Here is a 27,979-nt window from a genome sequence, read left to right as displayed (position 1 = left end):
TGCCTCACATAACAACTTCAGACTCTCGCGCGCCCCGCAACGCGCAGGCGCGCAGGCGGTTCCCCTCCACCTTTCGAGCGGGAAAGGGAAGGGGGAAAGGAGAAAAAAAAAAAAAAGCGTCGGCAGAACATGGCGTCTCCCTCTTTCGCCTCGGCTCTCCCCCTTCTCCCGGGCTCCGCGCCTGCGCAGTCGGACTCTCCGGTAAGCCGTATCCCTCCGCCGAGCCTTCTTCCTTTTCTCCCCCCCCCCTTTCCTCACACATAACCCTTTTTTTTGTCAGCGCCCGTTCTTTGTGGGAGGGGGGGGGGACTACCCGATCATCGTCCCGCGTCCCCATGAGGGGAGCAGCGGCGCCCTTGGGGAGCAGCACCCCGAGAGAAGCCGCTTCGGCAGCTCGGCTCTGCTGCTGCTGCTGCTCCTCCTCCTGCCGCTGCCGCTCTTCCCCTGCGGGCCTCTCCTCCTCCTCCTCCTTCTTCCTTCCTCGCCTCAGCGCTCGCGAGCGCGGCCGCCCGTGTCCTTCCGCCGCGCGCGAGCGGGGGACTTTTTCGCGGGGCTTTTTGGGCGCCCTATGAGAAGCGGCGGCGGGCTCCGGGCGGCCCTGCTCGTCGTTCGGTCGGGCGGCGGCCGGGCGCGGGCGACACGGTAAGGGGGAGGCCCCCTTTTCCCCTTCCTCCTCCTCCTCCTCCGTCTTCTCCTCTTCCTTTTCCTCCACAACCCCCACCCCCCTCACCTCCGATGGCCGGGCCGGCCAAGTTTTTCCAGGTCAGTCTGCGCCTTTTTTGTATAGAGGGGGCCCTTGTTACCGGATGTGGAAGTTGATCTCTTCTTTCGCTGGTAAAAAATAATTCCACTTCCCCCGGAACCCGGCGCTTACCGCGGCTCCCTCCGCTCCTTTCCCAGCCAGGATTTCCTGTCGGGGGGGAAAAAAGCGGGGACGGGAGAGGCCTTCCGGGGATCTGGCGCTCGGGGGCCGCCGCTTGGAGAAGGACCGGCGGAGTGTGGCGGGGAGGGGGGGGCAGGCCGCGCTCCGGGCGGGAAGCAGCCGAGGGGGTGGGGGAGGGGTGTCTGGAAAGAGGAGGAGGAGTGGGGGAGGGGCTGACGACGACCCCCCTCCCCGGTTCCTGGTTCCTTCCCCTCCCTTCCCCCCAAAACAGGCGTTCACACGTGACCTCCCTCCGACGCGGGTCGGGCCCGTCTCTTTCTTTCTCCCTCCCTCCCTCCTACAGCCCGCCAACCCTGCGCTCCCGGGCGCCCCCTTTCCCCAACCCCCACCCCTTTTTTTTCCTCGGGTGGGATGTGTGTGTGTTTGTGGATCGTCTCCCGGTCTTCCAAAGTTGGGTTTTAAAATTGGGTGGGTGGGTGGGTGGGATTAAGCCGTGGGGGGGGAGGGTAAGAGGAAAATTGGGGGTGGGGGGTGGGTGGGATTTAGCCGTGGGGGGGGAGGGTATGAGGAAAATTGGGTGGGTGGGTGGGATTAAGCCGTGGGGGGGGAGGGTATGAGGAAAATTGGGTGGGTGGGTGGGATTAAGCCGTGGGGGGGAGGGTATGAGGAAAATTGGGTGGGTGGGTGGGTGGGATTAAGCCGTGGGGGGGAAGGGTACGAGGAAAATTGGGGGTGGGGGGTGGGTGGGATTTAGCCGTGGGGGGGGGGGAGGGCATGAGGAAAATTGGGTGGGTGGGTGGGATTAAGCCGTGGGGGGGAGGGTATGAGGAAAATTGAGGGGTGGCTGGGTGGGATTAAGCCGTGGGGGCAGGGTACGAGGAAAAGTGGGTGGTGGGTGGGTAGGATTAAGACGGGGGGACGGTATGAGGAAAATTGGGGGTGGGGCTGGGTGGGATTAAGCCATGGGGGGGAGGGTAGGAGGAAAAGCGGGGGTGGGGGGTTTGGGTGGGATGGGGCTGCTGCTGCTGCTGTTGCCTTTGCCAAGGACAAGCTGGGAATTGGGTCTCCTTTGGATGTGGAGGGTGGTGGTGGGGTTGAGTAACGTCTGGATGGCCTCTGCTTGCCTCTTTCCTTCTTTGGGAGGGAGGGAAGGAAGGAAGGAAGGAGGGAGAGAGAAAGGAATGCTGGCTGCTTCCAAACTTGGTTAGTGTGAGCTGCAAGAATCTATGGCCTCTTTGGGACCAGTCTTTGAAATCCTCCCAGTTCCAGGAAGCCCAAGGAAACCGATTCCCACCAGACACGTGTTTTGGCTGCTCTATAAATACAGTCCTTATCACCCCAGAGCAGAGGTCTTCAAACTTGGCAGCTTGAAGACTTGTGGACTTTAACTCCCAGAATTCTCCAGCCAGCTATGCTGGCTGGAGAATTCTGGGAGTTAAAGTCCACAAGTCTTAAAGTTGCCATGTTTGGGGACCTCTGCCCCAGAGCTTCCTATCCAGGATCTCTTCTCCCTCTGTCATGAAGAGATCTGTTCTCTCTTCTTCCTGAAAGGGGATTTATTACTTGTCTGTTGAATCGAACCCCTGGCTTCTTGGTTTATATGGCTCATGTTGCTCAGCTAAGCACATTTTCCTTTTTACTTAACTGAACTTTAGATTTAATTTAGATCTGATCAGAGGCCCGGAAAGTAATTTTAAGGATCGAAGAGTCTGATCTATCTTATTTTTTGAACCCATACTTAACGGTAAATACACCTCTATGGTGTGCTTTTGACTTAAAATGCCAATCCCATTTCTTTTACATATTCAGAATAGAGGCAGTCATTTCTGGAGTTCCGAAACTTGTACTGTATGTGATACTAAGGGTTGTGCAATTCTCATTTAAGTTTATTATTATTGTATCAAATTTGGCTTGAGTATACAGCTTAGCCCTTTGATGAGTTCCTTGAACAGCAATTTTTAGATATTTCCTGTAGCCTCATTGGTTTTTTTTAATAAAGCTATTTTTCTGATAAAAATTTGAGACTAGTTTTTCAGCAATTTGAATTTAAGAGACATTTTTATTTTGATGTATAGAGATTGGCTTTTTGAATTATTTCTAAGAAGATGCATATATAAAATTACATTTCTCCAGATTTTCCCCCCTAATTCATGATTGACTCAAAGATGATCTCATGTATTCACTTTCAAGAGGCTGTTAAAACACTGACATTTAGCCCATATTTATTCGAAGTATACCCAATTGAACTCAATGAAGTTGGCTCCTCACTATGAATGCAGTTAAATTCTATTAAAACATTAACAAGTAAACAAGCAAACAGCTCTGGATTGATTAACATCACTGTGAAAATATAATAATATTACTAAGAGTACTTAATAGTTACTTAGTAATTAATATTAGTAAGTAAAATTTGAAAATACTCTGATGAGAATTTTTTCCATAGGTTACTAATTTTGTGATGATATATTCCATCCATTTAGTATGTGTATTTACTAAAATGTCATTCTCCCACATCTTTCCACTTGGGAGTTATGCCACTGGGTTATGGTTGGCTGGTTTGGTTGATTTCCCTTCCCTGCCTGCCTGATACCTAGCTGGTACCCTGTTCTTTTTTTCCTGCATTTGCTCATGGGCTGTTATTCAAAACCACCCCTTATCCAAGCCAGAAAACAGGAAAAACAGCAAAGCACCCCTTCATTTCAAAAGGTGCAGGGTAACCATAGAAGACAGGAGAGGGGATGAGTCCAACCAAAACAAAACTTCTTGCTCTGCAGCTCCAGAGGAAATGCTGCAGAATTGCAGCGTTCCCCCCCCCCCTCGAAACATGAGTTGAGCCAATTCATCTCTCAAGTCAGTTGGCTCAGTTTGTGAAGTCTGCCATAATACCCAGCGTGTCATGGGGACATGCAGGCATCAGTGGAGGGTATACTTAAAGAATCTACAGTACTTTGCATTTTATTAGAACTCCCAAGATCCAACAAGATAGACATTTAAAATGTAATGAGGTCCATAGTTCTTCCACATAAAAAACTTATCTCTTTTAGCACTTTAATTTGAGTGCCTCCAGGCAAAACGCTGAGGGTGTTATATAAAATATTAAAAACAATATAGTGGTGGGGTGGAAAATGTCATTGCAATTCTGAAGTAGTTTTAAGAGGAAGAAATCCTAGCATATCTATTCAAATATCGAAGATACAGTAATGCACCCAGCATTGCTATACCACCATTTTATATATACCTGCACTAGGAGAGCCTTGAAATTGCACTGCTCCCCACTTTCTCCAGCGTTTCAAAAGAATATAACAGCTGATGTTTCAGAGAAACTAATATTACAAAAATCGCTTAGCGATTAAGTCTAAAAATTAGGTTGACAAATCCGTAGTCAATATTGACTTCATTTCCACATCACTCTTTCAAAACCATGCAGATTTGAGCAAGCCATAATTCATGAACACTAGTGAATTAATGTTAGGTCTATAGCCACTTACAAAGGTACTTTCAAATAATGCTTGATTATGAGCAGTGGTGGGATTCAGCCAGTTTGCACCACTTTGGGAGAACCGGTTGTTAACTTTCTGAGCAGTTTGGTGAACTGGTTGTTGGAAGAAATCATTAGGGCAGAGAACCGGTTGTTGAATTACTTGAATCCCACCACTGATTATGAGCCTTGGTTTGGAAGAAGCAGCCAATTTGGATTGAACAAAAAACCAAAAATCTTCCTTTATGATCCCCGAGTAGAAAAGTAGACTTGCAAATTTTTAAGATTTGGATAGTAAGTAGTTCATTGTTGGCTAAGTACCTGCCGTTTTAAAAAGTTATTAAATTTAAGATGCACTGCTGAGACAAAAAAATAGCGCACCTGTTCTATACAGATTTCTGACATGTTCCAAGTACAGTATCAAGAATGAATGGTTTCATGAATTCCAGTATAGAGATAATGAGATATGGTATGATCCTTGTTTAGCAGCTGCCAAACTACAATAACCGCCAACTATTGACGAATATTGGTTGAAGTTCCCATTTCCGTTCATATTCTTCCTAGATTCTCTCAGACACCAGAAAGGGCTACAAAATAAAACAATAAATAAACAAAAGATATATAAATACATTCTAGATCGAGCCAACTATCACGAGAGAAAAAAATCTTTACAATTGGTTGCTATGGTGTTAATACTGCATTGCTGTAACAATTTGGCAAAGTAACTCTCCTTACTGGCCCCCTCCCCTTACTTTTTATATCCTTCAAGAAAACCTAATTTTAATAAACGAGAAAATTAGCTATTAATCACTTTAGGAAGAGGGACTAGGGCCAAAGTGGATTTTGAAGCATATGAAATATTTTCTGCTTGCTCTTTGGAATTTGGCATTCCTTTGGAGGAAGAGAGATGAATATTCAAATGGCCCTAATAAACATTTAGAAATTTCTTCATGTAAATAAGCATAAGGGACGCAATGGCTTAGTGGCTAAGATGCTGAGCTTGTCGATCGAAAGGTCAGCAGTTCAGCGGTTCGAATCCCTAGTGCTGCGTAATGGGGTGAGCTCCCATTCCTTGTCCCAGCTTCTGCCAACCTAGCAGTTCGAAAGCATGTAAAAATGCAAGTAGAAAAATAGGGACACCTTTGGTTGGGAAGGTAACAGTGTTCTGTGCATCTTTGGCGTTTAGTCATGCTGGCCACATGACCACGGAGATGTCTTTGGACAGTGCTGGCTCTTTGGCTTTGAAACGGAGATGAGCACCGCCCCCTAGAGTTGGGAACGACTAGCACATATGTGCAAGGGGATCCTTTACCTTTAAATAAGCATGCCAGTATTCCCAAGTTTTTACAACTGGTACCTGACTTATTATAAACCAGCGCAAATAAAAATATTTTGGATTCCTGGAAAGTTGTCAAGGGTGATATGCAAAGGAATAACAATATTCCCCATTGTTACATGTTGCTCCTTTCCAGCTATGCTATTATCTAGCCATGAATTTGCAAGATGAAACACAGTGGTTGCTGGATTTGAACTTGAGCAGAAGGCCTCTGAAGGTAGAGGGATATGTGTACGAACAACAATCACAGTATTCAAGAGCTTTCTAGAGCTCTGAATCTGAGCAGAAACAATTGGAATTTCTAAACGCTTAGGCCACTAAAATTTTCATTCAGAGCTTCACTGTAGCTCGATAAAAGCTTTGAGAGTTTGGATCTGTCTGAAAAGGAAAAAAAAATGAGATTTGAGTATTGCCAGTGAACTGTAGGTGTTTAGCAGAATTTAGTAGTAATGTTTTGATATTGAACTGTGGCACTTTTCGGTGTTCGCTGTAGTATTTTAGACTTAGGAATGCAAGCATTTAACTAATTGCTTACACAGCACTTATGTAGCTGAAGCCTAAGTTTAGTGTGGCTTAGTCTTAAATATGTTTACATTGGCATCCTAACAAATAAGCTAATTTTTCATTTTCTCCATGTGTTTTTGTTAAGTGGCACTTGTTGCTGGAAGTACACACATGGAACACTCAGTTTAAGTGATTTTGCTCTCAGAAAGTCAATTCCTGGCTGAGTAGATGGCAACCCAACATTCCATTGGTCATGCAGAAATTTTGCTCTGGCTACAAATCTAAGCTGGTCAAAGAGGTGACAAGAACAGAAAGAAAGCTCTACAAATACACAGTTTCGATTCAAACTGATTCAATCTATTTTATAATCGCATATGATGAAGGGTTCTATGCATGAATGTATCTTAAACGTTACAAAGATAACATTTCTAAAAATCAAGAGATTTAAATAATTAAATAGCCAGTTTGATGCAATGGTTGACTATCAGGCTAGAAGCCTAAAACAATGAACAAAAACAGTCAGCAACCATACTCCTTTACTGCAAAAGCATTCCAATAGTGAAGGCGCTGTAGTTACTATGATGAAGGTGTTGCTCTTCACTAGTGTTGTGTTGTTGCACGACAAAACTATCCACTTGTCTGTCTGCTAGCAAGAGCTGGACATCGCAGTAAGTTGTTAGGTCAATATAAATTAGGGAGTCGGCATGAAAAGTTTTAAAACAAGCAAAAGTAGAGAAAATGTTACCAAGTTACTTGTTTTATAGGACCTCCCCAGGCAAGATTGCTGGCACGCTTTGGCTATGGTATGTTCTGTTTCATTTAGAACAGGGGTGTCAAACTGGATTTCTTCAAGGGCCAGATCAGCATTGTAGTTCTCTTCCGTGGGCCAGCCGGGGGGTGGGGGGGGGGTAGGGGTGGGGACATGGGACGGATGCCTCCTGCAGCACCCTGCCGGCCAAAGTGGGGTGTGGGAGGGGCCTGGAGCGGGGGTTGGCTGTCAGAGGCACCGTGGGCCAGTCCTTTGCTATTTCCAGGCCAGTCCGGTGGGCCAGATTTAAGCACTCTGTGGGCTGCATCCGGCCTGCAGGCCTTGAGTTTGTCACCTCTGATGTAGAAGTTCCAGTGAACTGGAACTTGAAGTTTTAATTTACTGTACCTATATATACTGTAGCTCAGTGATGGTGAGCCGAAAAGGGAGCGCGCATGCGCACTCATCTGGGCCGCAACCCAGAATAGGAGCTTCCCAGGGCGCATGTGCGTACCCAACACTGAACTTCGGGTTTCTGGCACGAGCATGCGTGCTGGCCAGCAAGTGTGGGTTTCTGGCACGCGTGCGTGCACAACAATCAGCTGGCCGGCGCGCATGATTAAGGAAAATGGAAGATCAGCTCTTCCAGCTTCCAGCACTGCCGCATGCACGAAGGCCAGCTGATCATCGCACGCGCATGCGCGCCAGAAACCCAGAAGAGGAACAGGCGCCGCTGTGGGTGCCAGGTGACATGGCTCCGAGTGCCACTTCGTGCCACAGGTTCACCATCACGGCTCTAGCTGCTGTAGAAAGGACAGTAGTATTTGCTTCTTTCATAAATTATCTACATTGAACAATTGTTTTAACTCTCAAATATTTTTTTAGATGTCCTTGGTAGATTTGGGAAAGAAGCTTTTAGAAGCTGCTCGAGCCGGCCAAGATGATGAAGTTCGCATTTTGATGGCCAATGGAGCACCTTTTACTACAGATTGGGTAAAAACACCATTAAAAGAAAAACACAAAATCGCATGTTTGGTGGTTTGTGTTTGCAGTGTTTATTTTGCTGGAGTTTTTCATATTGCTATCAAGGAAACTACTCAGACGTAAGCATGTTGTCCTTAGGAGGAACGTGTGATTCAAGGGAATTTTCATCTTTTTGAATAACATGATCATGGAGATACCTTGAGTCAAATAAGTGCTGCTTGCTTTCATTAATTGTTCATCCAGATTAAGCTGGTGCCCAATAAGTTTATTCATTGTTGAAATATTGATGCCATTCCACTTTTCAGTTGATCGTTTTTTTCTTAGATTGGTCATGTGTGGAAATATTGGTCACGGACTGTGATAAGAAGGCAGATTTACTGTTCATGAACAAAGTTGCTGGAACATATTATCCAATTGCCCTCATTATTTAGTTTTTGCTAAGAAGAAGCTTAGTATTAAGTGGGAACTTCTGACATATTCTTCCCAAATTTCAAACCTTGGCTTAGAACTGGGATTTCAGAGTTAAAGTTAGGGTTAGGGTCCAGAGTCCAGCCTTTTGGGGGTGGGGATAACTACTCATAACTACTCAATAAGTACTTTTTCTGCTTCTATTTCCTATTTTGGGAAATCAAATCCAATAGGGAACCCCCCCCCCCCACACACACAAAAGACAATATGTAGGATGCAGCAGCTCATCACGATTTTTCAAAATGTTGCCTTTTGGTTTTGATGAGCATGAAAAAATTGCTGGGCTAGAATGTAAGATCACCACCATCACTGAGATTTTAGCCCTCAAATCATGATGATTGTATTACTTGCCTGATGACTGCAATATTGTGTTTAATTAAAAGAAAACACAACTTTCCTTTAGAACTGGATATTTGTGAGAATGGGCAAAACACTATTGTAAAGAAGAGTTAGCAGTTCCTTTCTAATTTAGGATGAAAGGAAATTATAGGAAAGGATTATAGGATTATGTAGAACAAAGATTAGTGACTTCAAAGCAAAAAGTTAGGAAAATAATAAAGATTTAAAACAGCCCAATACGCCAGAATTTCCATAATTGTTTTTTTTTAAAAAAAAAATAATGGTACCCAAAAATGAATGTGGTATTTTTAGTGTTGTTAAATAAGAGGATAATTATGTGCCAATATCCTATTTCACATTTCCCGCTGCAGCTGGGAACGTCTCCACTTCATCTAGCAGCACAGTATGGCCACTATTCAACTACGGAAGTGTTACTACGAGCAGGAGTAAGTCGAGATGCGAGGACCAAAGTGGATCGGACGCCACTTCACATGGCAGCTTCAGAAGGCCATGCAAGCATTGTAGAAGTTTTGCTTAAGGTAAAAAGAAAAAAAGCTCTCCATTTATTATTACCTGTACCAGAGTTGAAACAGGACATACAGTGGTACCCCGGTACTCATTGTAAATTGGTTGTGGGAGGCACGATAAGTACCAAACAAAATTTTCCCATAAGGAACAATGTAGTGAGTCTGAAGTCAGACGGCACCGACAGGTCCTAGTTTGAGCGTTGAGTACCGGGACAACATTTTTGTGTCAAAATGTGCTGAATATCAAATTTGATGAGTTTCAAAGAAGTTGAGTACCACTGTAATTGCTAATAGACTGAAGACGCTTTTTTTTCCTGCAGTATCTAAAGGAGTTTCTCAGAACATTTCCGGGCATCAAAGAGGCACATGGGAAGATTTTCTTTTTTTTAATGCACATTGAAACTTTCTGGACCTCCTCAAGAGCTTCTCTAGAAATCAAGGATGTAGGAGAATCAATAGCACCATTTTGAGTATGTGCAAAGTGGTTGCCATTTGTAGTTAGGCTGTCTAAAATCAGACCATAGGAACAATATGATTTAAATCCTATATGGCATATTAAAACCTTTATATTAAAAGCCATGATCAATGATATGTTCATTAAAATTTGGCATATGTTCAAATAATTTTTCCATAACAGGAAAAAAAGCCAAGGATGAAGAATATTATCTAAGAAAAGACAGCTTAATTTCCCTAATGTATGGTTTTACAGTTGCCCTTTCTAAGCAAAATAATTTTTTGTGAAACAGCCCACCAATATTCCTGTTTCAAGGCTTTGCTTCTATTTTGCTGTCTGAAAATTCTACAGCAGCAGTCCAAAATCCTTTTTAAAAATTACTTGCACTGAAAATTACAGACTTTCCTTTATGTTATCAGACTAATAAAAGCACATGATTCTTATCAACATTATTTTTAGATGAAGAGATTTATTTTTGAAGGGAAAAAATGACAAGCCATGCTGAGAGAGACACACAGGTCATCGCACACCAGATTTTATCTTCTGTTCTTTACTTTCTAAGATTAACCGTTTTGAAAATGTGTCCACCCAACAGTTCGAGGCAATAATGAATTAATTAATTACCTTAATTATCTGCAGTATATTAACTCGTAGGAGGAAAACGGACAGCATAAACAAAGTTTAAAAGGAAGGACACAGTTTTTAAAATATATATTCAAAGTAATGCTGACCCTAAAATTAACTTTGACTTCTTCTTTCCGTTTTGAAAGAAATTTAATTGACTATGTTTTGTAGCATGGTGCAGATGTAAATGCAAAGGACATGCTGAAAATGACTGCTCTGCATTGGGCCACGGAGCACAATCATCAGGAAGTAGTGGAACTCTTAATAAAGTATGGAGCAGATGTCCATACCCAAAGTAAATTTTGCAAGACTGCGCTAGACATTGCCATAGACAATGGATATGAAGACCTGGCAGAAATTCTACAGGTAACTCAAAACTCACTATTTGTTGGGCTTTTCCAGAATTGTGTAGCTTAATCTCTAGGCTACAGTTCCCCAATGTTTCTGGCTTTGTGGACTGGCAGGGTGGGGGTGGGGGGGGGACGTGATGGTTCGTGCAAGCAGCCGGCCAGTGCTCGCAGCTCCATTTGCGCGAGTGGCCTGCACGCAGGTCTGCCATTTATGCGAATGGAGCATGCGCGCATGTGCTCACCCATTGCTCACGCAAGCGAAAATGTGTGGTGCATGCTTGCTGGCTTTTGCCATGGCCCAATTGCAAACCTGAAAGGTTGGGAACCCATTCTCTAGGCTGTTGTTTTATATAGGATCGATACCCTGGCCTTCAATCATTGTTTTTTTATCGTCACCCTATATTCCCCCTCTCACTGCATCTTGAAACTGATGCATTTATTCTGAATACTTTTCTGCCAGATATTTTTCCATGTTGAATATATATCAGTGAATAACAACACAGTGTGCGTGAACTATAGGTTACATTAAGCTGTTGACTGCTATTCTGTCTGAGATTTAATGTATAATTTATGAACATTTGCTATATACTATATTCATCTTAAAATTCATTCCCCTTCCCTAACCCCCCAATAAGTGTAAAAACAAAGCTGTTGTTTTTTTGGTCATAGATCGCCATGCAGAACCAAATCAACACAAATCCAGAAAGCCCCGATACGGTGACAATTCATGCGGCAACACCACAGTTCATCATTGGACCTGGTGGTGTTGTGAATCTAACAGGTGGAGTATTCTCTACAGCTGGTCTCACATACGGTAGATATTCACTGTCACTGAGGATTGCAAATTGCTGGCTCACTCTATTAAATTGGGAATAAGGTTGTGCTTCTTTCTTTATTCGTGTCATTTCCAAATTAGTGTTAATACCACTTTATAAGGCCTTGGTAAGGCCACACTTCGAATACTGCATCCAGTTTTGGTCGCCACGATGTAAAAAAGATGTGGAGACTCTAGAAAGTTCAGACAAGAGCAACAAAGATGATTAGGGGACTGGAGGCTAAAACATATGAAGAACTTTTGCAGCAACTGGCTATGTCTAGTTTAATGAAAAGAAAGACTAGAGGAGGCATGATAGCAGTGTTCCAATATCTCAGAGGCTGCCACAAAGATGAGGGAGTCAAGCTATTCTCCAAAGCACTTGAGGGCAGGACAAGAAGCAATGGGTGGAAACTAATCAAGGAGAGAAGCAACTTAGAACTAAGGAGAAATTTCCAGACAGTGAGAACAATTAATCAGTGGAACAGAAGTTGTGAATGCTCCAACACTGGAAGTTTTTAAGAAGATGTTGGATAACCATTTGTCTGAAGTGGTGTAGGGTTTCCTGCTTGGGCAGGGGGTTGGACTAGAAGACCTCCAAGGTCCCTTCCAACTCTGTTATTCTAAATGTTCTAAATGTCAAAGCACTTTCCCTATTTGTTTGTGTGGAATTCTGCTGGCGCCACTCCGTTTATTTCACTTTGGACTACTTTTGCCTCCGGAAGAGGGATAAATCTGTGCTTGCTACTGAGCTGATAGGGGTCTGTTTGATCGAGAGTTCAAGTCTTATATCATTCTGAGGTGGGGGGGGGGAAATAATTTCAAATGTAATGGGCGAGTAGATTTTATGTGATTTTCTGATGTGATTTTATGGATTATGTGTTTGTAGATGAGAGCGGAATGTCTGCTGTCCAGTTTGGCAATTCCTCAACTTCAGTTCTGGCAACTCTGGCTGCCTTAGCAGAAGCCTCAGCTCCACTGTCCAACTCCTCAGAAACGCCAGGTGAGGGAAAAATAACATCGTTCCAAAAATAAGGATCCATAGTTTAAAAAAAAAAAAAAACAGGTTTGGTTTACAGCCTAGTTTTCAGCATTGATGCAATATCATATTTCATGGCAAATTTGTTTTTTAAGCTTGGTTTGTTTTGTTTTTTCCTCTTGTGGCATACTTAACAATAAAAACAGCAATCAAATTTCTTTAACCCAAGAACAAAGAGAATAAAATTAAATGGAAGAAAAGACATTTTTTTATTTCTGTGAAAAAACATCAGTGGATTATGAGTCAAATTCATTTTAAAACAAATACGCCTTTTTGTGGCTTCTGAATTTGCTTCCTCAGCCAGCGTTGCCGCCTTCTGCAGTCTAATCTCTAGAAGGGAGATCAGACTTCTACGCAGAGCAAGAAAGCCAACTGCCTTGGCTTGGGTCCCTATTTGCTGTAAAGAAATATATCAATTGACTGTACTCTTTTTCTCTGGAAGCTTAGAGAGAGGGGCAAAGCATTGGTAGTAAATATTTAGTACCAAATTGTTTTTGTTTTCTTTTGAAAAGTAGATCTATCATTTGAGATTGACCCCTTGGGTTGGGTGTCGGCAACCTGCGGCTCTGGAGCCACATGCGGCTCTTTGGGCCTTCTGCTGCAGCTCCCTGTCCCATCACTGGCTGGCCCCGCCCTTCACCCTCCCCTTCCAATCACTCCTTGCCTGGCCTTGGAAATCCGAGAGATACAGAGGGGGGGGGAGAGAGGGAGAAGGGGAGAGAGAGACATAGATACAGAGAGAGAGAGATACACAGAGAGAGAGAAGTGGGGAGAGAGACAGAGAGATATAGAGAGAGGGAGAGCGGGGGGGGGGAGAGAGAGACATAGATACAGAAAGAGGGGGAGAAAGAGAGAGGAAAGAAAAGGGTTTTGTGGTTCTCGGTGTTTTTTAACAGCTGGTTCTCTGCCCTAATGACCAGCTGGGTAGGCGTGGCTATGGGGGGTGGGTCATGTGACTAGGTGGGAGTGAGTGATGTGGAGTTGGCCACGCCCACCCAGGTTTTGTGGCTCCCGGTGTTTTTTTTTTTCTGTGGGAAACAGGTCTAAATGGCTCTTTTGAGTGTTTAAGGTTGCAGACCCCTGCCTTGAGTTAAAAAGGAGAAAACCTGAATCATGTTTTGCCCGCCAATTTTTGTGACATGTTGATTTGTGGCGTTTATGGAGGATTGTTTCATCTGCGTAAAGATCACAGTGCCACGTGGAGGGCGTCTCCTCCTGAAAATATTCCTGATTGATTGAAAGCTTTTGTATCGCCTGCTCCTGAGTTGGCTGACATAAGGTCAATAAATACAGGACAGCCTCTGCCCGCAGGCTTAGAAAGATGAGGAAAACAAACCCATAATACCGAATAATTGGCTAGAATGGAAATACTCCAGCGAGGTTAAAGAACTGATTCTTCAACACAGCCTGTTGTGTTTCCTGCATGTCCCTTTTTTTGCACCCTGATGGCAGAAACTGCTGCCAGGTGACTGTTGAAGAAGGGAGAAGGCAGACAGAGCTAATGAACAATCCTGTAAACCCATCATTCCCTTGAGTAAATCATGGTGCAACTGGGAATACGTCTTTATGATCATTTACTTTCCAGATTTTGGTAGAAGGGACTAATTGGCTCTGTTGGCCATGTTAACATAAAGTAAAGACGATCTGAGAGCACATTTATATGTCTCTCTGTTATGGCATAACTTTGTAAAACTTTGTAAAATCCCGAGTTTTACCGTTATTCTTTCAATAATGGCAATGATTGCAAGCAAGAATTGCAGGTCGCGATTGAGCAATAACATCACTGTAAATAAGGAAGCAATCATGGCAAAGATGAAAGTGCCCAAATCTTATGTGACGTCTGACATTTCTGTCATAAATCATATGCCATAGCTTTTGAAAGAAAGCTTTTTTTTTATTGTCCATCTGATTGTTAATAAACTTCAAAGGCTTGCTCTTAATATAATATTGCATGCATGTAGATGTAGCTCTTGAAACTGATACTGGTAGTGATATACTTTATATTTTAGGCTCCTTGTGTTAAAACAAGAGAAGCAGCAAAAATGAACTCAACAAATTAGAACAGAAATTCCCAGAGCCTAGGGAAAAATTAATAATGAGTGTATCTGAAAGTCAAATAACGTCATTTGTTTTTCTGTTTAAACTCTTTATGGATTTGTGCAACTTGTAAATTTTACTTGAAAAGAAGTTGTTGGGTTAAAGGAATTTAATTTCTGGAACTTCTAGGTACCTCATTTCCAATATTTGGGGTGAGGAATGTTGCATAAGTAATCAAAAAGGAAACACTTAGATATAAGATTGAAATAAGGATGGCACGATTGCTCAGGCTACTTCTACAAAGCAGTAAACTCACAACATTTGCAGAAGTATGAAATAATTTAGGAGAGAAAAGGTGGGGAAGAGATTCTTCCCAAAACCTATTGGGGATAAGCATTCTCGGTTGTATAGAACAGGGGTCCTCAAACTTTTTAAACAGGGGGCCAATTCAGGGTCCCTCAAGACTTGGGGGCCTGGACCGGCTGGGTGGGCGTGGCTAGTGGTCATGTAACTGCGTGGGCGTGGCCAATTTAGCAGTCTGTTAAATAACACACACAAATTAAACTTTAATTTGTTATGCTCCTGGGGGTGGAAAGCAGGTTAATGAAGATGTGGCTGCCTTGGAGCATGTGTGAGGGACTTCTGTTTGTTTGTGTGTGTGTGTGTGCCCCACTCTCTTCCCCCCTCTCTCTGGAGGCTGGGGAGCTCCTTGGCCTCCAGAACCACTCTGCTGCCCCAAAATGGGGCCGTTTTTGGCCTCCTTGGCCTCCAGAAGGTGGGTGGGGCCCAGTGGGTAGGTGGGGTGATGTGGGCGGGGCAGCCTCATGGTCCCGAGTGGGCCGGATTAATAGCTTCAGTGGGCCATATGCGGCCCGCAGGCCGTAGTTTGAGGACCCCTGGTATAGAAGATGGAGTGGCTTTCTATGTGCTGATGGGGGAAAAATGGAACAGAATGGAGTATCTCATAAAAGATACCAATACTGACTCCATTGGAATAGAGAAGAAGAGCAGTCCATACTGCCACATTTTCATGAGGTCCTACTGCTTGCTTATATACGTTTCATTTATTTGTTTGTTGGAAAGTTGTGGCTACAGAAGAAGTGGTGACCGCTGAATCTGTGGATGGCGCAATTCAACAAGTAGTTAGTTCTGGAGGTCAGCAGGTTATCACCATAGTAACAGATGGGATACAGCTTGGAAATCTCCATTCCATTCCCACCAGCGGAATGGGTCAACCCATTATAGTGACCATGCCAGATGGGCAGCAAGGTACGTAGAAACCAGGAATAGAACTTTTAAGACCCCCCCTTTTTTTTTTAAATGAAAAGCATATATTGAAATTTAATTATATAATATCCTGCCTTTGTTATATTTATTTAACAACTCAAGATGGCAAATGTATCTAATGCTCCTTCCTCGTCCTATTTTGTTGGTTAAGTTAAACTTAATGTTCATGAAAGCCCTTTGGAGAAAAGAGATAATGAAGAATAGGATTGGGTGGAATGTAAAGCACTGTGGAGCAGGGGTCTCCCAACTTTGGCAACTTTAAGACTTGTGGATGTCAACTCCCAGACTTTTTCAGCCAGCAAAGCTGCATACGTCGTAGACACAGTTTCCAGAATGGGGGGGAAAGGGCTCCACATTTTACAATCTAATTTCTGCCCATTTCTGAATCATAACATAACAAAACTAGCTATAAGGGCTATGCACAGTTTAAACATTATTCTGAAGAGTTGGTTCAGGGTTTTCTCAATCATATCCCCTCTCTGTTGTTCATTAAAGCAGCCAAGTCTTTTAATGGTTTTGTTCTACCTTTATTAATATTAGTATTTTTTAAAAAATAACTCAAGGTGGCGAATATATCTAATGCTCCTTCCTCCTTCTGAGAGAGAGAGAGTGACTGGCCCCAAATCACCCACCTGGAGCCTGAAGAAAAGATGCGACTGCTTTAATGAACCGGCTTATTACAATGCAGGTGTGCTGTTAACGCTTAAAACGATAAAGAATGCTGGGAGTTGTCTTTAGCAAGAATGTTAGATGGCTAGATGACAAAAAACAGGGGGAAAAACCCAGAATAACAGAGTTGGAAGGGACCTTGGAGGTCTTCTAGTCCAACCCCCTGCTTAGGCAGGAAACCCTACACCAAGTTCTCTTCCAACTCATATATTCAATAAACTATCTGTAATTACCTATTCCCTGCTATCCCAGAATCCAAATGCAGCCATTGTTAACTAATGTAGTTTTTGATCCAAACTTATTTCAATTCCAGTACTTACAGTACCAGCCACAGACATTGCAGAGGAAACAGTAATCAGTGAAGAGCCTCCAATGAAGAGACCATGTATTGAGATCATTGAAAATCGGGTGGAATCGGCAGAAATAGAAGTAAGGAATCTGTTAGCTGAGATGTTTTATTCTGATTTTCTAAACCGAATGTTTCTTGTTGTCTTGCTTTATAATTGTGATTTTTTTTTTTTTGTACTTGAAGAAAGTAAGGAATTTATTACTGCATCTTACATTTCTTTTTAAGATACAGGTAGCCCTCTTGTTTAGTGACCTTTCCAAGTTACAACGGCACTGAAAAAAGTGACTTATGACCGTTTTTCACAATTACGACCGTTGCAGCATTCCCATGGCCACGTGAATTCAGGAGCTTGGCAACTGACTCACATTTATGACAGTTGCAGTGTCCCAGGGTCATGTGATCCCCTTTTGCAACCTTAGTGTCACCAATTTAACAACTGCAGTGATTCACTTAACATTTCGCCTCTTAAAAATGATTTTAGATCAAACACTTCAATTCTTCTGAGAATTTAGGACCGTACATTAAATTCCAGTTAAACTGATTTATTGCTCTTGCCTATACACAAGAATTCAGTCAACTAGTGGTCGGCACTAAATTGGCGCTAGATCATTGTTAATGGAATTCAAGACAGGTTGGACTTAGACTTTTTGTGAGAGCCTAAAAACTCCAGGCTAATTCCTCTTTTGATTCTAACTCCAGGCTCTGCCTGCTCTTCTTTTACATTGTATTAGTGCAGTTCGGCTGGGATAATTTGAAAATATGTATGAAAGAATTTGAAATAAGGGGGCTGGGGGAAAAAAACCCCTTGTTAAGAATGATGACATGGTACTTAGGTAGATGGAAATCTTGTTAAACTCAGTTAGGCTTGGAACATGTTTACGACTCTCGGGAACGACTCTCACCCTGGTCACTACTTCTTTACTCTCCTACCATCAGGAAGGAGATATAAAAACATAGCCAACCACACAAACAAACTGAAGAACAGTTTTTATCCGTGGGCTGTCAGAGTCCTGAATGCGAAATAACATTATAACTACATAGTATTATGGACTTGCAGGGCCGGCTCAATGTGTAACATGTTCACACTGGTGCAATAGGATTGGGTGTTTTGTTAATATGATTTATTGGGTTAGGGATTTTCTGTCTTTTTTTTTTTAATTAGATTTATATGCCGCCCTTCTCCGGAGACTCAGGGCTGCTTACAATGCGTTAAGCAATAGCCTTCATACTTTTGTATATTTTATACAAAGTCAGCTTATTGCCCCCACAATCTGGGTCCTCAATTTACCTACCTTAAAAAGGATGGAAGGCTGAGTCAACCTTAAGCCTGGGAGATTCGAACATGCAATAATTGCAGACAGCTGAATGTTAATAACAGGCTTTTAGTCTGTTGAGCTATCCAGGCTCCTCTGTGAGCTCCTCTTCACTGTGAGTTGTATTGTGTTGGGGGGGGGTGCGCTGAGGGAGCTCCGCCAATCTCATTGTACATATGTTGTGCACAGACAATAAAGATTTGAAATTGAAATTGAAATGGTTAGTATTGTGCATTAAGAGAAAGTAGAGAGAAGGGGAAGGGAGAGAGATTGAGTATTTGCCTCCCTATTTCATTGCAGTAAAGACACGGACAATTCTTTTAGTACTACTTGGTGATTTCATTGGAAGGATTGACATTCATTGCTTAGTGAAAGCACTTTTTTTTTTTTTAAAAAAAAAGGCTTTTGCTGTGTAAAAGGTCAGAACAAAGTGATTGCTGAGATAATTATTTTAATAAAGCGGGTATGCTGCTTTTTACATCAGTTTATTTAAAATGGTTCAGAAGTGCCCCCTCTGAAAAGCAAGCCCCAATAACTTGCTTTGAACTCAATTTGTTTTCCTTTTTTTTAACTACAAAGTTGTTCCCCTTCATCAAATAAAAACATTAGATGGTTTTTGAATTTTTTTTTAAAAAAAGATCAAGTTCCCAGTAATATCCTTTGAAAATAACAATGTATGGTCTCACAGCAGTGATATATTCTATGAGTAATCTCTCTTCTCTCTGACGTTTTACTGATATATCTTATTCCAAGGAGCAGAATGTGTGTACGTGATTCATTTCTTCCATATTAGGCTCGAAGTTTAACATTTACCTCACTCTCCAGTTCTTTAAAAACTGCATATTTCTTTGTAATGGTCCAAATGGAATCTACATCTCAACATCAAAATAATATACATGATTTTTCCTTCCCAGAATATAACTGCTCAAACTCATGTGTTTCAACGAAGTGATACCCCAGATTCAATATAGTACAATTTTGTACTATATGCATTAATTGTACTATATAGTTCAATATAGTACAATTTTGTACAGAGCATTTTTTAAAGTCTTTGTTTCTAAGCCACAACTCAAAGAGCCTCTAATTTGCTCCGTTCCAAAATCCCTGCACCTTATTTCTTTTTGAAATGAAAAATGATAAAGACGTTCCACTCCCTTTGAGGGGACACCACATTAACACGATGCTTGTTTTTGTTTGACTTTCACAGGAAAGAGAAACATTACAAAAACAGCTGGACGAGGCAAACCGGGAAGCTCAGAAGTATCGCCAGCAGCTTTTGAAGAAAGAACAGGAAGCAGAAGCTTGTAGGCAGAAGTTGGAGGCGATGACCCGCCTCCAGACTAGCAAAGAAGCTGTTTGAATGGATGAAGTGAGCATTCTATTATATACAGGATAAGAAAACCGCAGTACAATCTGACTCTGCATAACACAAATTGTAGGTGCAGAACTGAGATTTTTTTGTCAAAGAAGATGCTACTGGACTTAAGCCATGAGCTCTGGTGATTTTCTTGTATCATAAAAAAAAAAAAACAACCTCAGAATTTAGACATTTTTGTGCAAAATATTTAAAAAGAAAAAAAAAGAAATACTGTAAATAGGTTTTTTTTTTTACAGTTCCAAAATTAGTTGTTTAATCTTTTTGGAAGGGATCCAGAAACCTGCAATGCCAATGTTTTTGTGACTTCTTTTATTTTATTTTATTTTACTATGAATCTTCTGAGATACAGAACAGTTTTAAGGAGGATAACTGTTGATTGAAACTGTGCTGTGTTAAATGAATTATGTGACAGAACCGAGCTTGAAAGCTATGAATTCGACCTCTGACTAAAAATTCATTTCCTGATTATTGTTATCCTTTGTACAGCTTTAAGGAGTTGGCCAAGGCCTCTGAACAATGCCCCCCTTTTTTTAGGGAAGAAAAAAGTGTAATTTTTTATATTTAATTCCTGATATATTCAAGTAGATTGACATGTATATGAAGCTGATATTTTTAAAAGTTTTCAGTTTGTACATATGCTGCATGTTTTTTTTATGATTTCTATATACATCTTCCATAAGTATTTTTCAGGAAAGAGGATGGAAAATTATGATTAAAAAAAATATTTAACCTCTAGGCCGGGAGCGGGCAACTGTGGCAACTTTACGACCCATGGACTTCGACTCCCAGAATTCCTGAGCCTGGCTCAGGAATTCTGGGAGTTGAAGTCCACGGGTCATAAAGTTGCTATAGTTGCCCAGCCGTGCTCTAGGTCATGGGGGTAGGGGGTAGATGAAGAAGCCGGTGAATAATTGTGGGTCGATTGTTTTTCTTTTATATCGGGAGCCCCATTTCTTAGAGGGATGTAACCTGGGAGAAGAAAAGGAAAACAAAAACCAGTATTTATGTAATATATTAACTATATGAAAATATTACCCTTAGCGCAGCCAATCATATTTTCAGGGGTGTCCAGCTAAGCTGGGCTGGGATAATTCTGCAGATGGAGAACAAATTTCAAGTCCTTCTCCCCCGCCCCCCCCCCAAACTCTTAAGCTTAACCTCTTCCCTACTATGCTGCCACCTGCTGGACAGGAAGTTAACATTCACATCACAGCACCTCTCTGTCCCCATCTCTTCCCCCCACCAACCCCCCAAATGCAAATGCCGTAAGTATAATAGGCTGATATCTGGAATTGGAGTCCAGGCTGTCCTTCAAGAAATCTGTTGGTAAATGGCACACAAGTGTGTCCATCTCTCACATCTAATCTGACTCGCCAACGGACAGCAGGTACTGATGACCAGATCTCCTAAAACAGTTCACAACACCTGCCCCACCAAGGTTTTATCACCTGCTAGAAATTGTCAAAAAAAAAAAAAAAAAGGAGTGGAAGGAGTTAATTTGAAGACAGAGGTCTGAAAATGGCATCTCACCACCACTTCTCCAACGGGACATCCCTCAAGCGTTGAAGGTCATGAGATTGGAGAGAGGAAATTGGGCAACCAGTGACTCCTCACACTCCTCCTTTTTCATGATTGTGGCTGTTGTATACCGATAGCCTAACACGTAAGAAAGTCCGGCACTGGGGTCATTTCTGTTCACAACGTTCCCACTGCAAAATGAACAGGGGTAACAGAAAAGCCTGAAGTCCTTGCATGCGTTTTATCTAGGAGCCACCTAAAGTGAACTCCACCTTCTCTTGTGTTCCTGCTCTGCCACCACTTTTGCTCTCCCTTCTTCCAACAAAGCTTACAGAGGAAATGCTCCTTGTTCACACTCGTGCCCATCGTCTCAATCTAACAGTGCAACTAACGCACGCAGGCGCACATAATTTTCACCGTCTTTATCTGCACAACAAAATTTTAAGGTTGCCCTAAATCATGACTGACCTCTAGGGGCAGCTTTGTGTGGGCAGTTCGGTTGTTGCCTTCTGTTATTTTGGACAGCTCCGATTATGTTTTAATTTGCGTGGTCTTCGGGGGGAAGACAATTCTTAGCATTTCTGGCGAATGGTGTTTTACATTTCTCAGTTTTTATACCTGTCTTTTTCTCTCTCTCCTCCCACGCCGTCCAGGTTTATTGGTATTCAGCGCCCACATTTTGCTAACCAAGTACGATCAGCCGTTATTGATGTAGATTGACGTAGAGTTCGAAGTCTGCCATGATTGAACTATATTAAATTGTGAAGGAGTGATTTAGGTCTGCAAGATATTGTAGATAATATACCAACCCTAAGTACCATTACACATGAACCCTAAGTACCATTACACTTTACACTGTTAAAAGAAATAAGGATGTTTTAGACCTTAAACTTTTAATACATCCTCAAAAAATAGGTAAGTAAGCACTTAGTTCCCTACTGGACTTATGTTATGGGACTTACTAAAGGTTTCACAGCTAAGTCCTGCTCTGCAGATGAAAAGGAATGAAAAGTAGATATAATTGTAGATGGGATTTGAATACAAGGAGAAAAGAGATGGATGGATCTCCTTCCCCCTAACCTTGACTTGTGTGAGCTTTCTACTTGCACTCAGGCAAACATAAGGGAATCTTTATAAAAATTTATTTCCTTGTCAGTCACAGTTGATGTAGTTGGGTCGATCTTGCCTGCTGCAAACGTTGACCTGTAGAGAGCCAAGAACATGTAAACATTGGTTGGCTTTCGGATAATTCACAGACCATACTGCCTTAAAGATTACCAAGTGCTACAAACGCTTTACCCTTTGTTGAGACTACTGTGCAGCTCCTTTATTTCCACGTATACCTTGTATTTTGATTTGTGCTTTTGCTGTGTTTTATCTTTCAGTGCTTTTATGAAACGTATAACTTTATAAATCATCTAGATTACCTATACAGAAGAATTGCCCTTAAAACTGTCTTTGGCCTACCTTTTCTATTTACAATTAAATATCTTTTCCACAGATGCGGGATTGATTCACTTATTTTGTAAAACGTTATCACCCGGGTGTTTTCTTTCGTAGCACAGAATTGTTATAAAAGGTAGCTGCTTGGGTTTTTAAGAATTAGAAACACGTAGAGAAGAAATACACGGGCTGGAATACAGCTGCGTCAGTGTCACTATTAGAAGAGTTTCAAAAGTCCACATTAGAGGTTTCCACACTAGTCGTTGAAGGGCAAAATGATTCTTTCAATAAGGCGTCCTAATTTGCTATTTTATAACATCAGCATTATTTTAAACTAGAAAAGTCCAGTCGCTGAATTTAGCATGGAGACTCAAAAAATGTGAGACGTTTGAAAAGGCTCATGGTCCAGTTTTTTACAACTTTAGTCAGTGTTGGGTTTCAAAAATTTTTATTACCGGTTCTGTGGGTGTGGCTTGGGCGTGGCATGGCTTGGTGGGTGTGGCAGGGGAAGGATACTATAAAATCTCCATTCCCACCCCACTCTGGGGGAAGGATACTGCAAAATCCCCATTTCCTCCCGATCAGCTGGGACTCGGGAGGCAGAGAATAGATGGGGGCGGGGCCAGTCAGAATTTTTACTACCGGTTCTCCGAACTACTCAAAATTTCTGCAATCGGTTCTCCAGAACTGGTCAGAACCTGCTGAAACCGACCTCTGACTTTAGTCCATCTAAACCTGTGGACTTCAACAGAAGATTTTGTTGATTCTAACAATAGTTTAGGGGTTGCACATTTTGCCATTCCAACCTCATCACTTACGTCAGTGATGGCTGACCTTTTCAGTACTGAGTGCCCAAAGCGCACTCGCGCACCCCCAAAATGTAATGCGTGTGCCCCCTGTGCATGTGCCCCACCCCCTGTGCAGGCACGGCAGAGATCCAACGGCTCACATGCCCACAGGGAGGACTCTGGGTGTCACCTATGGCACGCGTGCTATAGGTTCGCCATCATGGACTTACGTGAATAATAGCCCTAACTAAAATGCCCCAAAATGAAAGAAGTCATTTGAACACCTCAACTGGGGTGGCTATTGAAAGGATCGCTCACAGGAAGGATCTTGAAACTGGATCACCCTTGATGCTGTGTCAGCTACAAATGTTGGAGCAACCACAATTTTGAGTTGTGACTCCAGAACAAGGCATTGTTACTATGTTTAGCAACACGGGTATCAGTAAAATGAAAACGAAATTTTCCAGAATTGATTTACTACTTGTATGCTATTCCATTTCTGAAGACATTTGAACAGCTTTGAATAACAACAATAACCCCTGTAAAACCAACCCAGGTTTTTCTTCTCCTATGCCAGCAGATGTTCAAAAGATACTCCCTTGGTACCAAATGGAAGGAGTAGGGTTGGAAAAAAAACTCAAGATAGATTTTGTTGAGCGTAGCAATTAAATATGGGTCCATGGGTGAAAAAGAACCTCCCTTTGCATTTCTCTTCTTTTTTTATATAAATTTTTTATTTTCTTTTAATACAAACATTTCATCTTTCATTAAACAGTGTGTCGACAATCTGAATACATATTTTTGTGTCGTAACAATTAAAATTTACCACCATATTCTTATTTTGTATCTCTTATATTACTACCTACTATTATAACATTTCTTAACTTATTTGCCTTTATAATACATTACTTTTATATTTATTCTCTAACCACTGATAGTAAAACTCCCATATATTGTAACAATCAGATTTTTCCTTTCCTTTAATTGCAAGTGTTAATCTATTCATTTCTGCACATTCTAATATTTTCTTAATCACATTTTCATCCGTAGGAATCTCTTCACTTTTCCAATTTTGTGCAAATACAATTCTAGCCGCAGTTATTACACGAATAATCAAATATACATCGTCTTTACTATAAATTTCTGGTAAAATCCCCAACAGAAATAGTTCAGGTTTTAAATCAATAAGTTTCTGCGTCATCTTCTCCAACCACATACGAATTTTTGCCCAATATTTTTTTTGCTTCTACACATGTCCACCACATATGATAATACGGCCCCCGTATCTGATGAAATTTCCAACATCTAGCTGATTTGTCTTTAAACATTTTTGCCAGTCTTTCCGATGACAAATGCCATCTATAAAACATCTTGTACGGATTTTCCTTATATGCCGTTGACATTTTAAAAAGAATGTCCCTTTGCATTTCTGACCTACTAAAATGAAGCTTAAGTTGCATAAGCATTTCAAAAAGCCACAATTTTGTCAAATGGGGTAAGTCAGAATAAGTTTAACCAGCCTGCCAACCATTAGGTATGGTATCTGTTGACTCATGAGTTCAGCTTTTGAGGATTAAACCACTTAACCTAATCAGAACTTGAGCTACCAACCAATAATGTCCTCCAGGATCAGCATCACAACCTACTTCAGCGTCACAACCATTTCTGAAACGGAAAAGAAAATAGATCAAATTCATCAGAAACGGGAAGGCTGGTTCAGTAACGATTGTAGACCAACAAATACCTATTTCTCCAGAGAGAATTAAGTCATTTGTGACACATGGTGCTTTTTCCCACGGTTTTGACGACATGGCTTCTCTTCGCACTTAACCAACATACCATTTCTATTCATTCGGTCGCCTGTGGGTAAATATATTTTCCCCTTCGTTTGCTACCGACTGGGTCTAAGAGGAAGATAACTGTAACAAGATAGCCATTTGCATCAAATCGTATTTGTTCAAGGCCTTTTGTTTCCTGTCTGAACTGCACTTTGGAGTGTGTTTGCTCACCTCTTCAATTAGTGTGCCATTTCGGAACTAAAGAGAGGCAAGATAAATAGATCTATGACTTCCATTTCAAAATCTTTTGATGGGACCAAGAGGAAGCTGGTTTAAGCGTGAGGTGCTTTCAGCAATCAGTTCTGAATTTCAGAAGTGGGTTTTAGACTATTGCTCCAAACATGGTTTTCCCCACTCCCCATTTTTATAAAAGTTTTGAAACATTTCTAGATCTATTCTCTCTGGATGTCTTACCTGGATGTTTGGTGAAAGCTGTCTGCTAAAGCTCTAACTTTAAATTAGTTTAAATGCCTTTTATTCGTGATTTCTATAAAAAAATGTCCATGTTTCTATTACTCTACAGACAAAGACTAGACAACCTTCCAAAAGACTCCTATATTTTTGTCCGTTGCATTTGTGTGTAAGTGGAGGTCCCACGGGGAGGGACCAAGCCTCTTCCTTCTCTTGTTGCCCTTTGGCCATGGTGAGATGATGTCTGTCCTCTGGCAATGCCTGCCACCATTCCTTCCAATGTTTTTTTTTTAAAAAAATATTTTAATATAGACATTTCATCTTTCATTAAACAGTGTGTCATCTGGGTACAAATACTTTGTGCAATAACAATTAAGATTTGAGGCTATATTTAATATTTTGTCTATTCTTAACTTAATAGTATTACCTTACATACCTTCTATTATAACAATCCTCTTCTTAGCTTATTTAACTTTATTAAAACACTTTCCATATTTCACTTCTCTGCTTTTCTTTCTAATTTTCATATTTGTTCTCTAATCATACTGATTTCAAACCTGAATTATTCTTGTTGGGGATTTTACCAGAAACATAGGAGGAGGAGGCTGTTCCTAGTGCGCGCATGCGCAGAGCTGCCAGAAGGCAAGAACAGTTAAAAGAAAAGGGACGACTCAGGAGTAAGGCCCGGAGATGATTGGCCCCTCCCATAAAGCTTAAAAGAGGAGCAAAGGTACATGGGCCCTTTGCAGGAAAGCAACATTGTTAATTCTGTTCCCAGTCAGCATCTCTGTTTGATTCTGGAATCCGTGTGGCTTTGCCAAGTAGGTCTTTGGCATAGTGTCAAGGGAGATAAAGGTTGGTGATTATCCTGAAGGACTTTTTGCAACTAATTGGGACTCAGCTGTGAATGAACAGAATTCACAGCTGTTGCAATAAAAGAGATTTTTGGGACTACTCATGTGTTTTAATGATTCAGAAAGCCTAGGTCACAACAAGTATAAAGAGATTTCCAGAAAAAAAAGAAGCAGCAGACTACAGGAGTCAGGTGACCCTGAGGGCACAGATAAACCTCCAAGAGGTCTCAACGATTCTCAGAGACAGTACTAACGACCAGATGACTGTAAGGAATATAAATCCTTCCACTCTCCACCATTCAGTCAGAACTGAAGAACCTGCTTGGATGAGAAGCAAAATGTCTTCAAGCAGAACAAGAAAGATCAGTTGTCTTTTGAAAGAAAGAACTTTTGGGACTTCCACCCTTCCGTTTTCAAGATCATCATATTATGGTACCATGATAATCAGATGGCATAATTGCTGCCAGAGAGGCTTATCAATTCTCACTTGCTGGGTATCTAGAAAAAAACAGAAGTCTGCAATGATAGATATATATTCTCTCTCTCTCCCCCCTCTTTTTTCTCCCACAGCACAATGCATGTGTGTGGAGTTGTGTTGCTTGCCCAGACACCAGAGAACATACTATAAATAAATGTGCAGTCAATTTACCATCTCTTACGTGTGAACTCAAGACTTAGCTTCTCATCATTTTTGATCTGCAGATGTCAGAATAGAAATCTACAACACACCTGGTGTCTAATTCTTACAGGCATAAATCCAAAGTGATGAATACTCCAGATTTGGATAACTAGTTCATCGGAAGGGTACTTAGGCCCTAGATTTCTATCTCAGGCCGAGTTAATACATTATGTTAAGTCATTGCTTGACTAAGATGTATTGAATTAGTTGGCTTTATGATTGTGTGAACCAGTGCCCAAATGTACATATTGTGTAGTCTAAATCAGGGTTTTTCAACTGTGGCAATTTGAAGTTGTCTGGACTTCAACTCCCAGAATTCTCCAGCCAGCCATGATGGGAAGTCCAGACAGCTTAAAGTTGACTAAGTTGAGATACAGTGATTGTAGATTGCTGTGGCCAACTCACCATGGCCAACTCGCCATAATATGGCATATTATTTGTACATAATATGTACAAATTGGTTGTGGCAAGTTGTCCTAGACCATAGTGATTGTGTGCGCATTAGCTAATGTTGTTTGGATGGACAGCATCTACTCTTAGTGTCTTTCACTGCATCTAGATAATGCAGCAATTTGCTTCTGTTGCAAAAAGAATCTTGTATTCTAATAATCTGGATTCACTAGAAAAATCTCCCTTTTTTGTCACTGGACATCTCATGTGAAAGAAAAAAAAGGGAAAAACCCCTCAGAATGATGCCAGGAATGTACGTGACAATGTTGCAATCTATTACTCATCTTTATAAATACGCTTCTTGTGGCATGAATTTCATGAGCTTCATTGATGAAATTCGTGGCTTTGCACATGATATAGTTGTGTGCTTGATTTCTATGTCATTTTTCGTCCAATCTAGAGTCCTCAGAAGGAGAA

The 27,979-nt window shown here is 41.6% G+C and overlaps 1 protein-coding gene across 7 annotated transcripts; it reads left to right on the top strand.

The window, feature by feature from the left end:
* Positions 1-127: 127 nt before the first annotated feature.
* On the top strand, positions 128-27,979 carry GABPB1 (GA binding protein transcription factor subunit beta 1). 7 transcript variants are annotated; one of them, XM_070953528.1, is made up of 10 exons: positions 128-201; positions 7,835-7,942; positions 9,112-9,279; positions 10,517-10,711; positions 11,365-11,509; positions 12,399-12,512; positions 15,669-15,854; positions 16,855-16,970; positions 19,411-19,572; positions 27,963-27,979. In XM_070953528.1, exons 1-9 carry the CDS (start codon positions 130-132, stop codon positions 19,561-19,563), a joined length of 1,257 nt encoding a protein of 418 aa, XP_070809629.1. In that variant the 5' UTR covers positions 128-129; the 3' UTR covers positions 19,564-19,572; positions 27,963-27,979. The 7 variants fall into 7 exon arrangements, with proteins under 7 accessions (XP_070809629.1, XP_070809630.1, XP_070809628.1 ...); XM_070953529.1 differs by lacking the exon at positions 27,963-27,979 and having other exon boundaries at positions 11,365-11,476; positions 19,411-20,213; XM_070953527.1 differs by lacking the exon at positions 27,963-27,979 and having other exon boundaries at positions 19,411-20,213.

This window comes from Pituophis catenifer, unplaced genomic scaffold (genome assembly GCF_029215685.1).
Source record: "Pituophis catenifer annectens isolate HBS135680 unplaced genomic scaffold, rPitCat1.0.hap2 SCAF_14, whole genome shotgun sequence".
Classification (NCBI taxonomy): Eukaryota; Metazoa; Chordata; class Lepidosauria; order Squamata; family Colubridae; genus Pituophis; species Pituophis catenifer.
Note: the sequence above shows the minus strand (reverse complement) of the source record. Positions and strands in the feature narration are given on the sequence as shown.